This window comes from Xiphophorus maculatus, chromosome 1 (genome assembly GCF_002775205.1).
Source record: "Xiphophorus maculatus strain JP 163 A chromosome 1, X_maculatus-5.0-male, whole genome shotgun sequence".
Classification (NCBI taxonomy): Eukaryota; Metazoa; Chordata; class Actinopteri; order Cyprinodontiformes; family Poeciliidae; genus Xiphophorus; species Xiphophorus maculatus.
Genome location: NC_036443.1, coordinates 28,344,703 through 28,359,863, shown reverse-complemented (window position 1 = coordinate 28,359,863; position 15,161 = coordinate 28,344,703). Strand labels below are relative to the sequence as shown.

The window sequence follows — 15,161 nt, the reverse complement described above, 5'->3', positions numbered from 1 at the left end:
TATTATTTTCAGGGCCTTAAGTTGTTTAGGAGAGACAGAGCATGAATAACTGTTACCATGTGACAAAATGTTAAGGTCAAGGGATGGGAAGACTTTTGCAAGGCACTTCCCAATTTGTCAAAAGGAACACCTTTCAAGACTGTGTAGGCTTCCTTTTCAGTGGAAATCAAGACCGTCTGATTGTTTTAATCTGAGATAACAGTCAACTTCTCATTGCCCTTTGCCTTTTCTACAGTGTTCCCTCTGAGTACTGCTTCTCCCTGCAATGTGTGTATATTGTGAACTTTGGCCGTGGCAAACATTAAAGGACAAGCCCACATGCTGCTATCATATGTCCTGCGAGCCGCAGAAAGTGATGGCTTAGAGAGGACGGGGCTTGGCTTGAGAATGCATTGGCAGGGGGCATCCGTGTCTTTAAAAAGATCTTTGCTGCCACATGATCCTGTTTGTGATTGTGATGGTGCACTGGTTGCTTCACTGGAAGCGTTAGAAAGAATGGAGCCTTCCCAACTGGAATATGTAAGGCGCCGCAGGTGTGACAGTGCAGGTGAGCCCTTTCTAGGGAGCATGTCATTGAACGGCTATCTATTAATGTGCAACACCTTAGTGTGGTCAGGCTGACTGGGTTCAGCAGAGTTTAAAAAACATCTGTGCCGTCATGCTTCATAAATCAATGGAGTACTGCTTCTCTGTTTTACTGTAGAGACTTCAAAGAAGCATGAATAAGAGAAAAGGTTAACAGATGTCATCATAGTTAATCAGTTTAATCAAAATTTAACTATTTTCTCCATAGCTACATTGATGACATGTAATAAACACCCTAATGCACTTTAAGAGGAAATATATAATTGGATGCTTGAGATCGTCCAAGTCTCCAAAGCTTAAGGTTGTTTTTCTTTTGCAAGGTTAAAAAACAGGAAAAGATTCATTGCAATACATGGATTTTCCTCAATTTGCAGCTGTAGCCACTGTATAAAAGGGGAATGAGAAGACAGTGATGACAGTCTGAGTTGTTGTTGTTTACATTTGGGTTGGTTGAACTGCAGTTCATAAGCAGAACATACAGGCCTCACACGTCCTGCCCGCTAGATTTTGAATTCAAAATAAAAAAACTGGTTCATAATGATATTTTTTGGAGATCCTTGAATTGTGGATTTAAATATGGTGTTGCCAGAGGTGGATAGTATAATTGGTTGTCAAGCTCAGATGCTAATACTTTCTTAGTAGAGAATAGAAAAAAATATGAAAGGACTTTCTCTTCTTTGACTTTTAAAACCTAAAACCAGATCATTTGGGAAAAAAACTTATGACTTGATCTGATGTTGGCATTATTTTAGGTAGTTTGCATTTAAAAAGCAGGTAAGGTAGTCTATTTTTTAAAACTGTTCAGCAGAAAATATTTTCATCAAGAGAGTTTTTTGTGTGAATAAAGTGTATCTGACTGAATTACAGAATATTTTAGGACATAAGTCAGGATCCCAGGTTCAAGCAGCTGAAATTATGTTCTTGTATAGAAGGGATTCAGCCTAGATCGGTTTGGTTTTGTATGATTTTCACAGATGCATCATTATGCTTTGGGCCTCTGACTTCACACTTCATTGCCACATCCTGTAAACTACGCACATTACCATCTAATTACAAGCTAATTATAGTTAGCTTACTGATTCACCAAATCCGTTTGCAAGAAAAGCGCCAGATGACTTTTTCTAGTCTGAGTAAACTTGAATATATCTTAAGGACAGCAAAAATTATCTCATTTTATTTAACAATTGTGTAAATCTTTCTTAGAAACATAAAATTTCCCTTGTGCTTTAACCCTCAGAATCATTGAGAACATACTGAAAATGAATAAGAAACATTGCTTTAAAAGTGTGATTAAAAAGAAAGTAAGCCCAACGAAACATAACAAAACGTAAGCTAAGCATCTATTTACAACCTCCAACCCAGAAACTTTAATCTATACAAGTCTGACTTCACACTTGTCAAATCAGCCAGTCATCGGTAGTATTTTTAAAACTTGGAACTTGAGACGGAAATGTGTTTTTGTCCAGTAATGAGGAAGCTCAGACAAACAACGGAAAAATAACTAAGAACTTGTGTGATTCAAAATGTTACCCAATTATTATCAGCAACTTTAAGAGGTGGTACAATTTTCCTGTAATAAGAATGGAAATTTCCCATTTTTGTGTTTGAGTATTTTTAACATGAGACGTAGGACGTAGTTGTCAATGTTAGTCGTACTCAGCAATCTCAGCTTGCAGTAAAGACTAGAAAACCTGGTTGTATGTGTTCAACATTAATGTAAATCTGTCAAAATTCAGTAGTTTCTGTGGTATTTGAAAAAAGGGTATAAAAAAGCACTTTTCTTCCAATCATAGCAATCAAACAAAGGAGGGAATGAAATGACTGAGATGACTTCCTGTGTGTGTCAAGAAGCCCCTATTTTACATTTGCACAACTAAAACTTACACATGCTTGACAATTACATTAATTTCTAAAAACCGCTGTTGGTTGTTTCTTCTGTTTGGCAGATTCTGAGCAGTGATAACATTATGGTGGTTCAGCATTTACAGTAGATGTACGAGCAGTCGGTGGAATTTTAAAACCATAGATTACAGATTACAATAGAGGAACACGCTAAATGTAAGCGTTGAAAGATATCCAGATAAGTAGCTGAAAACATTTTCTTATCAGCTCAGTAAGAGAAGAGCCAAACTAAAGACTCATCTGATTGATTAAAGCTGCATATTTAAATAAACTGTATGCATTTAAAAAGGCAGAAATCTTCTGATTCATTCAGATGCAGCAGTGTAAGTCACTTTAAACCTGCTTCCACTTGTTTTAGCTGCTTAACCACTTTAGTGATTTGACCCAAATTTGTTTCCTCAAACACCTGTCTTTGCCGAGGAAAGGATGAAAGTTGAAGAAGAAAAAAAAAATCAGTGGTTCTGTTAAAAAAACTGTTTTGTTGCAAGTGACGCCAGTTGCGGTTTGCCTGCAGGGTGTGCTCTTCGCAACACATGAACTTCTGTGTGTGTGGTGCATGTAACCATCTAACTAATAGAAATACAAGCTCTATTGTCAGTAGAAAGTTTCCTCTATGTGGTTTGGTTTACTTTTGCATTGCATTTTTATAGAACACCAACAACCCACACACACACACAGACGCAAATTTATATATATAGAACTTGGCAAGGCCATTTCTTATTTTAAAATAAAAGTGTAACCTGCCCTCTAGTGGTGGGTTGAAGGAATTTCCTATAAACAAAGTCAAAAGTGCTCATCTAAATTCATGAGCAGTTCTTTCTTGTGTTACTTGCTCAACTATTAAGAGACGTTGCTCTCACTCTCACGCCAGTTTACAGTATAAAAGATTAGGGATAATTAGACATGATTTATTGCTGTCTGAGGTCAAAGAAGAGACTTTGGCAGCTCTTATAAGGAGTTTTAAATAATGAAACAGATTGTAAGGCAGACAAGCAGTCTGGCCTCAGGTACTCTGCGTCTCCTGCTCGCCAAGTGTTTTCCCTTAGCAACAGTCAGCTGATCTGCTGATCTCCATGTAGGTTCAGGAAAGCACACAGAACAGTGCACCTCGGCCGTTCACTCGTTCATTGTACCATGTCCACAGAGCATAAAAACCTCACACAGACCCGTCTGCTGAAGATCCGGGTGCCGTGGATGGGATATAACTTGAATCATAGGAGAGGATGTAAGTCCTGTGAAAAAACTTTAGTTTTGAAGTGAGATTCTAGTACTTCAGTTTGCTCTGCTTTTATTTTGTTTTAGCATTTGCCTTTTGGTTGAATGCTTCCTGCAGAGAAGTGTTAAACGCTGATGTTTCTGAATACAGGTTGGGAATACATGTTGAGGTAAACATTTGATGAAACTTCTGTAAGAGCTAAAAATTTTATTCTGTAACATTGGTTATTATTGTGCATGGTTATTGTATATTTAGATATTTTTTTAAAGCTGCAGTAGATAGCTTTTATAAAGACCATGTTTTTTTAATGTTTTTTAAAACTGTCACCATGTTGTTACACTTTAATATGAGACACAATCTGTGAAAGATAAATGTCCTTCATCTCCTTCCTGAGCTATTCTTGCTGTCTGTAGAAATGAACCACTCCCGACCAAAAATTACCAATCAGAGGCAGGAGGAGGGTCTTAGCGCTGGCAATCAAACTCATGTACTCGCTGCTAAATGTAGTAATGGTGAAGAAACAATTCACTGTTACAGAAAAAACATTTAGCCGCCAACACTGGGGGCTATTCTAACTAGCATTAGCATTTCCAACATGCTCAAGATATCAAGATCCAAAAATCTCATTTAATTACATTGTTTACGGTTATTTGTGTGTGGTTATTGCATATTTAGATATTTCCTTAATAGTAAAATCTTCTTTTAGTATGTTTTTGTGTAAAAGCACCCTCTAGTGGAAGTACTGCGTGACAAGAAATCAGAAAAAAATGGATGTGAAGTGGCTAGCTTGTTCCATAACCTTTTTTGAAGATATCAAACAACTTGTTGTCTGAACGATGAACTTTAAAATTAAAGTTCATCGTCTTCAGACTTTGTGTGGGTTATTGTAAGTATTCTTTCAATTCATCAACATCAGATGAACAGGAGCGTCTAGTGAAAAGAAACATATCAACAAAAAAACAGGCTATTAAAAGTAAACAAGAAGAAACTGGAGCAATATTGTGGCTTTAATTTCAACGTATGACAGGCTTTAAAGAAGCGCATTGGTTGTTTTGACGTCCGACATGGCAGAATCATGACGTCACGTGCAAAGGCTCGATAAACTCATTCTTCGAAGTTTCTGTCTGTAAATCACTGGTATCTTTTGTACCTAAAGGAGTGACAAATTTTACCCAGCTCCATCATGTTTGGATAAGAAAAACAAATGATTTGAAGATCAGGTTTTATTTTTTCCTTATTGTGAAATCTGAGTATGAAGCAAAGTGTTTGATGTCTGATATTAAGAGTTTTCACTGAAATCCAGATTTGCTTTGCAGAAATGTGAGTTTCCTTGTGTAACTCTTGTTCTTTTAATTAAGTTTACCTATCCAATGACACAAACAACACTGAGCCCCACCGAGCTGGATTGTACCTAACAGATGTTGATTTCCTGAATATTTAATCACCGACCCAGTCCAGAATTACATCCTCTCTGTGTTTTTCGGTGTATGTTTTCCCTTTCAGCGTCTGTACCTCAGTTCTGCAACTCCCCAACAGTGATTGTGATGGTGGGATTACCTGCCAGAGGGAAGACATACATCTCCAAGAAGCTCACCCGCTATCTAAACTGGATCGGAGTTCCTACAAAAGGTCCGTTTGAACCTTTAAATTCTTACATTTATTTATTTTATTAATTTATATAACAATTAATTGAATGCTGCATTTTCCAACCCAGATATTTTCTTTGAATTTCCACCAGTTTTTAATGTGGGCCAGTACCGCAGAGAGGCAGTCAAGACCTACAAGAACTTTGAGTTTTTTAAACCTGACAACGAAGAGGCCATGAGGATCCGCAAGTGAGTGCAAAGCTCATGAAAATTCATGAAAAAGGAATCATAATTGCTTTGACTTTTCTTTTACTTTTAGGCATTTGATCAGATTTGTGATCTAAACTGGTTCAGCTCTCTTGGCTAACTGGGAAATCATAAATCTGAGCAAACTAACATCACATGTGGTGTTCCTGTTGGACCACATTTGTTCAGCATCAACATTATTCCCCTATCTCTAAGTATTTTATTTTTCTGATGAAATACAGCTTCATATTTCTGCCACAACATTATTACAATGCCTTAAAAACATTAAGAGTGTGTCTGTTGCATCAACAGGTTGATGGAGTATAATTTAAATCATTATACTTCCTTTTCTTTTGTAGAGCAATTTGAGTTAATATCAACTGTCCAATTAAAAGAAAAAATCTGATAGATTTTGCTCAAGGCTCTATTGTCAGGCCCTTTTCTGTCATAATTTTGATTATAGACTATTACAACTTAGCAGTATTCATACTGATATACCACTTTTTATTTCTTTGTCACCTGTTAACCACAGTGCCTTGCTGTAATAATGTATTTTTTTCTGTAAAGAACTTCTGTATGAATGTTATGTCAAAATCGTTTAAATACATTGTTATCTTGCAAATTTTTTTTATTGTTGCCCATTCAAGTTTGCCTTTTCTCTCTCAGGGCCTGCGCTTCAGCTGCGCTCAAAGACGTTGCTGCCTACTTCACAAAAGAACATGGACACGTAGCCGTAAGAAAATGGATAATTAAAACTTTCCATCTAATTACTGTCCAGCATGATTTTATTGTTGTGGAGGAAAGACAATAAAGAGAAACAAAACATTCAGACTTTTTTTCCAGCTATTCACATATTTTAGAGAATTTGTCATTATTTGTGGATCTTACTGCCTGATCTAGGAGTTTCAGATGATATTTTTTTATCTGAAGTGCTAAAAACGTATGGTTTTTAAAAGTATCGATAATGATGGAAACATGTCCTGTAGGTGTTTGATGCTACTAACACCACAAGAGAGAGGAGGGCCGTCATCAACAGTTTTGCAAAAGAAAAAGGCTATAAGGTAAGTGACGAAGTGATTTTTAAAATCTCTACTACTGATATTTCTACTTCTTAACATAAAAAAACTGTTTTCATATTTTTTATTTGGAATACTGTTGAATTTACTAATCATTTGTTTGCTACTCATTAGATAAATGTTATTTTCTGTCAAATAAAGCAATAAGTACTGCTTAAACGATGAATATGCCCTTACTACCTGAATTTTGTATATTTGTATATTTTTTAATGTGGTTTTAAATTATTTAATTTAGTATAGCATTATCGCAATTATCCTGGAAAAGAAAACGCTTGAAGTAAACTAATAGGAGAAATGTCAAATGCCATTTTTAATACTTTGCTACTCCAGCAAAATAAAGAAAACATAAAACAGTAAGAAAAACAACATTTACATTCATCAATAAAAGTGATAACAAAAACTCAGCAAAAATTGCATTAGTGACGATTTACACATTGAAAGCAACAGCTGATTGAAAAGTAAAAAAGTCCAATCACATTACCAGAGAAAAAACATGTGATGAGCCCAGAAGCTTTTGAGAAAAACAATCTGGGGACTGAAGAGACAATGAAGGTCCTACTACAACTGAAAGCTAAATTAGCTTCTTCTGGACCTAAATACCTCAGAAACATCAGTTCTGTTTTCTGAAAAGAAAACCTTGCAGGAAATTATTTGACTCTCAGTTTGTGACTTGTTTGAGTAGGATGTTCTCCCTTAATAAATTAAATTATCACTTGAAAATACATTTTTGAAATTTACTCAGGATAACCTTGGGTAATTATACAAATAAGTTTGATCTTATAAAATATTTCCAAAGTGTAAGACCGGAATAAAAGCAGGAAGTCTAGAAGGAGGCAAATACCTTTTCATAGTAATGTAAATATTGACTTCAATGTACTGAAATTACAACAAAATGTTGAAATTATTTCTTATTTACAGGTGTTCTTTGTAGAATCAATCTGTGATGACCCGGACATAATAACCGAGAATATTAAGGTGAGGCACAAACAAAATATCCATACTTGTTAGAAGTGGGGATTTTAATTAAAGTCTAAAACCAATTTTTTTACAGCAAGTAAAATTTGGCAGCCCAGATTATATTGACCGTGACATAGAAGAGGCCATGACAGACTTCATCCAGCGCATTGAGTGCTACAAGGCGAGCTACACGTCAATAGACGATGAGAGAGACAGGTACTGAGCAACCCATGTGTCGCAAAAACACAAAATCCTACCAAGTATTTTTGGTGTTTCTCAAACTTTTTCAGGCCCAGCAGGACCACTTACCCCATTTAAGGACCACCTATCTTGAAATTGTCCCCGCAATAACACAACATCTCAATATATACAATCTGAAACAAAAAGATTTGTCTCTTAACTCATTGTCTTTGTTCCTCTGAGTGTGAAGGATGGCGCTGTTTTGTAAATGTGACTGGCCACAATAAATTCAAGAAAAGGTCTACAAGAGACGCTTTGAGTTATGATAGAAAACACATGGATATCAAAAAGGCTCTTTACTACAAATGTTATTAGTGTGCACTAATAACATTTTAGGGCTATTTGTAATTTGGAAGCATAATAAAAGAAAAATAGACTTGAGTTGCTTTGGCAAAAACATTTTCTTTCAGCCAGTAGATAGCCCAACATAAATAATTTTATTTTAGGAGTTAAGATGCAGTTAGTCAACTTGGGTTGCAGCGCTGTTCACTGCCTCGTCACCGACATATCGCATTCAGCTTAGCCTCAAACCTAAACCTGCATTGTGTTGAAAGACAAACGTTCTGCCACTCACCCTGAGAAACTTTTCTCAAGTATCTTCAGGCTCTCGATTTAGTGACCCGGTCATAAGCCAGTTATCATAATTATTTTTAAATACAATCCTTTGGTAAGCTAATTGTAGCATCGCACTCTGAGCTCACGTCACGGCAAATAAACAGTTATTTACATGCAGTGCCTCATGGACCACAGTTTGAGAAAGACGTCCTAGTGCAAATACTTTAATACACGTGAAATAAGACAAAACTAACCTATAAGTAACTTTTTAACAACATACATGAGCTTGCTTACTGTCAATAATCCCTTAATATTAATGAAAAAGCTCCTACGTCTTTCTGAAAAGTTACTTGTAAGTTTGTTTTGTCTTATTTCAAGTATAATAAGATATTTTTACTAGAAACTAAACCAAAAATACTTGGTAATATTTTGTGTTTTTGTCGTGAAGAAGGTGAACGGATTAAATATTTAAGTAATTGTTTATAAAATATGTACCTATCTCTTTACTTTGACTAGGAAACTCTCCTACATAAAGATCTTTGATGTGGGCAGTAGGTTCTTGGTGAACCGAGTCCAGGATCACATCCAGAGCCGGATCGTCTACTACCTCATGAACATCCACGTCACACCGAGAACCATTTACCTGAGCCGCCACGGAGAGAGTGAACTCAACCTGTTGGGTCGGATAGGCGGCGATTCGGGTTTGTCACCACGAGGTCTAAAGGTGAGCTTAGATTTTAAAACTTTTTAAGCCCCACGCCCCTGGTAGTGGGGGCAGATTTTTAACTTCTTTTTTTGTTTGTTTTATTCCGGATTTCCAAAAAATGCACTTGAATTGGAGTCAAATATATAAATTCTTTATTGTTTTATTATATTTAAATAAAACATAAATGTGAGTGTTTGAAATCAAAAATTAAAAAAAAAAAAGTAAAAACATGTAATAATTAATAAAAACACAGAAAATCCCCAGTTTTGTTGACGGTGTCAACCTGAACCAAAGGCGAAACACAAAATCTTACTGAGGCTGTTTGGTCTAGTTTTTAGAGCAAATATTTTAGTATGCTTGAAATAAGACAAAACCAACTTACAAGTAACTTTTCATAAATATGTATAGGAGCTTTTTAAGTGAATAATTATTTAATATTGGCAGATTATATAATTTATAACAAGACATTTGTCCTATGTTATAAGTTATCTAATCTACCAATGGAATAAGTACATTAAAGTAAATATATATATATATATATATTTTTTTTAATTTTATTCATTTCATTCAATACAAATAAAAAAATTTTTAATACAAAGAAAAAATAATAAAATAATTTAAAAAAAAATGAAATGAAAGGTAGCAGAAAGAAGAAAATAATCTTATAATATCTGCCCCTTTTTCTCAACTATGGATCAAAACAACAAAAAACAAACAAACAAAAAAAAAAAACTAAAATTTTTTTGATTTGTCTTATGTGACAAAAAAAGAAAACAAAGGAAGAACAAAGAAACAAGGTCAATCATCAATCTCAACTGAACAATACTATACTTTGACTTTATACTATTTCATACTTCTTCAAAAAAACAATCTTTAACATTCTTTTAAACATGTTAAAGATTGTTTTTTTGTAATATTAAGGAATTATTGACTTTAAACAAGCTCTTACATCTTGATGAACAGTTACTTATAACTGTAAAATAGTACCATTTCAATGGTACTATTACTAAACTACTGTAAATTTCCTCAGCTGCATCAATCTTTGCACAAGTTACAGTGACAGGTTGATTTAGGGTATCCAACAGTTTGCAGCTGTTGGATGCAAACTGCTGCAAACTGTTTTTATGGTATATTTAAAATACCATCAATATGGTATTTTAGAAATACCATATTTATGATATTTCTAAAATATTTACATCCTGTACAAAAATTCTGGTAAGGGTAAAAAAACATCGGAAATTATTTTATGTTCAGTCCTCATTTTCTCTGAACCTGTAGAGAAAACAGTTTCAGAAAAACTGAAACTGTTTTCACTTCCATCAGAAGTGATTCTTACACTTCTAATGGAGTCTCCCAAGTGTCAGCTTTATTTCAATACCAAGATTATTGAAATAGAACTTCTAATTGCTGACAAAAATTAAATTAGATTTTGGTTTAATTTAAAAGCAAGCCTTAATTCTGAGAAACTTATTTTACATTCTCAATAGCAACATAAAAAAGCATCTTTCCTGCAGTTTGCTGATGCCTTGGCGAAGTTTATCAGAGGTCAGAACATCAAGGACCTGAAGGTGTGGACGAGCCACATGAAGAGGACCATCCAGACTGCAGAGGCTCTGGGCGTCCAGTACGAACAGTGGAAAGCTCTCAACGAGATCGATGCTGTGAGGTTAAAAGACTTTTACAAACATAAATAGTTGTTTGCAGATCTGATGATGTTTCTTTACCTCCTTTAACATATTCCCTTAAGTGAGAGACAGATAAACCGGCTCCCTGTCCAGCCTTATTAGTTCAAACTGTTATAAATATTTTCTTAATTTTTCTGAGTCTAATGTTTTCAGGTTTACACCCAGGAAAATCAACACAAATCTGCCCTGTTAGAATGGTTTTCTTGTCTTTCCCATTTTGAAAAGTGGCAGGAAATGAACAAGTCAAACAATATTCATAACCTAGGAAAACAAAAAATAATGGTTTATTAATCTAAAGTTTCTGGACAGTCACAAATTAATGAGGTAGTATAAATTACAAAAAAGTTTAGTTACAGTCATTTCAGTGGGAATTGTTTGGACTCTTTTTATAGTATTAAAATTATAATTTTAAGCTTTTATCTCTTTTACAAATTCAATTTAAAAAATACTTTATTGATTCCAAATGGAGATTAAATTAAAGGTTCCATTTTGTGTTTAAGGTATTATAAACACAAACATACTTCAGTCCTGTTGATTCAAGCTGCACTTTTCTCTTACCACATTTTAAATATGATGCTTAGAGCTTAAGGATTCCCTAAGCTTGTTCGTATAATGTTTTCTATAAAAACATCTCAGTTTAAATTAACATTTTATTCTTGTTTTTTCTAAGGGTGTTTGTGAGGAGTTAACATATGAGGAGATTCAGGAGAACTTTCCCGATGAGTTTGCGATGAGAGACCAGGAGAAATATCGTTACCGTTACCCAAAGGGCGAAGTAAGAGCTGCTTTCATTAGACAATAACTTTTTCCTAATTTTATGTTTAATGATCTATCACTTCTAATTTTGGGATTTGCAAACTTACTTGTTAACTTTTGACTTACTTTTCTTCCAACTGGACTAACAGGGAAGGTAAATTTAATAGTAATAATAAAATAAAAGTACCTTAATTAAAAACACTATTCATGTAGAATTGTTCAATTAAGAGAAATGTGTATTTTATCATACATTATTATAATCAAGATGTGGTTTTAAGCTTATATATTTACTTACTTTACAGGCAGAATGTTATGGAAAGTGTTGAATAGTTGAACACATTTTAAATTAATTTTAGCACCGGTATTTGTAAATATTCAAATATTTAAACAAACTGATGTGTAAATTAAAAGTTGTTCTTGCAAACATTGAACATATTTTTGAGAATTTGAAATTGCAGTTTTTTCTTTATTTTTCTATTTTATTTTCCTATTGATAAAACCCATTAACAAATTGTTAAAATATTAATAAATAGCTATATCTGCATTCATCTAGGAACGTTTACTGAAAAACTGAAAATTCAGCTTCAACATAAAAAGGTGTGAATAGGTCACAAGTAATTTAATGAAGTTTATCAAACCTTGTTTTCCCCAATAACTTAACGTTAATAAACTTAATTGGATCATTTATGACCAATTAAAACCTTTTTACTAAAGTTGGAGCTGCATTCTCTTGTATTCAGTCTTCTAAATTGATAAAATGACAGATAAAAATAGCTTTTATTGAATGATAAAATGATACTTAAACACCCAACTGTAATGTTTAAGGTTCTTTTATGTGTCATTTTAAAGACTGGAGGGCCACAGAAAAACATGTGGTTTAAAGTTTAGGAATCAAAGCTAATATTAGTTTGGTTTGTCTTTATGACAAAGTCCTATGAGGATCTTGTTCATCGTCTGGAGCCGGTCATCATGGAGCTGGAGAGGCAGGAAAACGTCCTGGTCATCTGCCACCAAGCCATAATGCGCTGCCTGCTGTCCTACTTTCTAGACAAACCTGCAGGTACTAAAAGAGATGGACTGATTCACCTTCCTTCTTATTATCACCACAAAATGTTCAGCTCTGAATGCTCAAACATTGTTTCCAATCACCTGTGAAGATGAGCTGCCTTATGTTAGGTGTCCCCTTCACACGGTTCTCAAACTCACTCCGGTAGCTTACGGTAAGCAGTAAATCATGCATCTTTAGTAACTGATCTCTGAATGCTTTCTTGACACTTTTATTGTTTTTGTCTTTCCTGCCAGGATGTAAAGTTGAGTCATTTTTTCTCAATATTGAAGCTGTCAACACACACAGAGAGAGGCCAGGGGTAAGATCCACAGGCGAATATTTTCTCTCTGAAGTGGATCAAAGATTTGTCCTGTTCAATAAACATAAAGATTTTATGTTTATTATAAAAAAATTCATATTTGGCATGTTTTTGTACTTCCATTTGGGTTTCTACTGCTTTTAAAAACAACTAGAGCGATTAAAAACACACCCAGACAGATTTTTGATAATAAATTAATGGTTTTTAGTGCTGGGAAATGAACCGTTTCAAAAACATCTGAAATGTAACTTCACAAATCAGTAGGAACTGCCTGTTACCTAGCAACTCCAGCCCATTACCTACCAACCCAAGCTGAGTTCCAGCACGTTTATTCAGCTGGTTTTAGTGCCATTTTACAATGGCTGTTGGAAAAGACAAATGTTTTGTTGTTGACTTACCATTTAGAAACGACTTCCTGCATTCTTGTTGGTTGTGCAGGAGGCTCCACTTTTACTTTTCAAAGATGTACGGTTGTATAATTGCGTATGTATACATGTGTGAGTGTCAACATTGAGGTGCAGCAACTTATTTAGTTTGAAATGGAAAGGAACTCAACAGAAAGAATTGTCCAGACTAAAAGAATAATTTGTGCTAAAAATGTGATGAATATGTATGAAACTTATCCTAACTTGATCAAGGAAGCAGAATAGGTCACCTCTAAGAATATATATTGAGAGAAATATTGAGTGAAAGTGAAACAGGAAGATGGAAAAATGTTGGTAACTGAGGACATTTAGTGTCCAGAAGGAGAACTACATCAACTTGAGGGAGAGTCACTGAACAGGACTCTGAAAAAAGACAAAAACCAAACATGACGATAATAAAATTTCACAGGAATAACAGAATAACTCAGGACATTTCTCAGCTCTAAAAGTCAAATATTTACCAGAAAAAACTCAGAATGTTTTAAACTAAAAACAGGACATTTCTGAGTTTAAGGTGATTTGAACATAAACAAGGATAAGACTATTATAAAGCAATAATTTCTGTTGATTTTGAGGTAGTTTTTTTTTGTAATTAGTAAATAGCTTATACCTCGTAACTTTAGAGAAGAATAAAAAAAATTATAGAGGATTACTCTGCAGCATCTAAATAACCTCCACCAGGTTTTCAAGCTCAAGCTACATGTTTGGTATTGGTTTTCTTCACAATTAACAGAAGTTAAGTCTAAATTATGAATAAACTTCCAGACCTTTAAAACATTTTAAGAAGCTAAAAGAATCACTCAAAGATGAACATAAAGACTCTAAAAGAGAACCAGACAGATCCACCCTGAAAAACCTGACTTTTTTTTGCATTCATCGGAATAAAAAATGTCTGAAGTTTTCACACGAATTTCGTCACACATTAGAGTTTTCCTGTGTAAAATAATTGCAAAGTAATTTAAACAGAAACGCAGCCGAAAGTTGCATCAATATTGAAATTACAGCTTTGGAGTAACATTATTTTAGTTAGAGAATTATTTTAGAGGAGCATATTTCCAACCTTTATACTTCTCTGTAACATAAGAAAATGGAACATTTATAAATCTACATTTATTTAAAGGTTTATATGTGAACTTCTTTGTGTTTTGAGGAAAAACTTCTTATGTATCCTTAATTTTAAAAATCTGGTTTCAATGAACAAAAGTAATTTCTACCAGGTTTCCTGTGGTGGCCCCATCATGCTTGGAAAATACTAGTAGCAGCCAGTAGGAATTTAATTTTCGTTTCTCTCTGTTTGCAGAATGTGAGCATCAGCAGAAAGACAGAGGAAGCTCTTCTGACAGTTCCTGACCACAACTAAAGTCACATCTGGGAGAAATGGACTACAGCTATGTTAATAGATCGCAATAAATCTTAGAGAGCCACATACATGTTTTCTGATGGTAAACAGAAGAGAAATGGATCAACACAGAAGAACTGGAGGAGATGGAAGGTGTTAATCCAGACCAGAGAAGAAAAAGACCTACAACTGTGGATAGTTCCTGTCTAATCTGTGTGGCTGACGTTTCTGATTCTGTTGAACGCATCACAAACAGGTGGAGGTTAAACATTTTATGGAGATACTCTTCAGATGATGAAAACCGGATTAGGAATCAGCACCACAGACAGCTCCCAAACAAACAAATATTTGTTTGTTTACTTTAACTTCTTGCTGAAAAAATAACGACAGAACATACAGTAATGCATAAATATATACAGAAAATAAATGGAATGAAGAATTTTATGTAAACATTCAGTAGCTTGGAAAAGTATTCAGACTCTAAAATCGTTTAGATTTTGTCACATTAAAGCCAAAAACT

The 15,161-nt window shown here is 34.4% G+C and overlaps 1 protein-coding gene across 3 annotated transcripts; it reads left to right on the top strand.

The window, feature by feature from the left end:
- Nucleotides 1-348: 348 nt before the first annotated feature.
- LOC102225387 (6-phosphofructo-2-kinase/fructose-2,6-bisphosphatase-like) lies at nucleotides 349-15,122 on the top strand. Of its 3 annotated transcripts, none has more exons than XM_005811087.2 (14): nucleotides 349-547; nucleotides 5,207-5,332; nucleotides 5,442-5,538; nucleotides 6,202-6,268; nucleotides 6,522-6,596; nucleotides 7,530-7,586; nucleotides 7,663-7,784; nucleotides 8,880-9,087; nucleotides 10,584-10,730; nucleotides 11,425-11,529; nucleotides 12,441-12,570; nucleotides 12,668-12,730; nucleotides 12,813-12,877; nucleotides 14,603-15,120. In XM_005811087.2, exons 1-14 carry the CDS (start codon nucleotides 388-390, stop codon nucleotides 14,660-14,662), a joined length of 1,482 nt encoding a protein of 493 aa, XP_005811144.2. In that variant the 5' UTR covers nucleotides 349-387; the 3' UTR covers nucleotides 14,663-15,120. The 3 variants fall into 3 exon arrangements, with proteins under 3 accessions (XP_005811144.2, XP_023193888.1, XP_014328814.1); XM_014473328.2 differs by lacking the exon at nucleotides 349-547 and adding an exon at nucleotides 3,578-3,712 and having other exon boundaries at nucleotides 14,603-15,122; XM_023338120.1 differs by lacking the exons at nucleotides 12,668-12,730; nucleotides 12,813-12,877 and having other exon boundaries at nucleotides 14,603-15,121.
- The last annotated feature ends 39 nt before the right edge of the window (nucleotides 15,123-15,161 follow it).

Bases quoted from the DNA above. Each gene is read 5' to 3' on its own strand.
- LOC102225387 (XM_005811087.2), top strand. From the start codon at position 388: ATGCATTGGCAGGGGGCATCCGTGTCTTTAAAAAGATCTTTGCTGCCA. The intron at 548-5,206 runs GTGAGCCCTTTC...TTTCCCTTTCAG, and splicing joins CCGCAGGTGTGACAGTGCAG to CGTCTGTACCTCAGTTCTGC. The intron at 6,269-6,521 runs GTAAGAAAATGG...CATGTCCTGTAG, and splicing joins AAGAACATGGACACGTAGCC to GTGTTTGATGCTACTAACAC.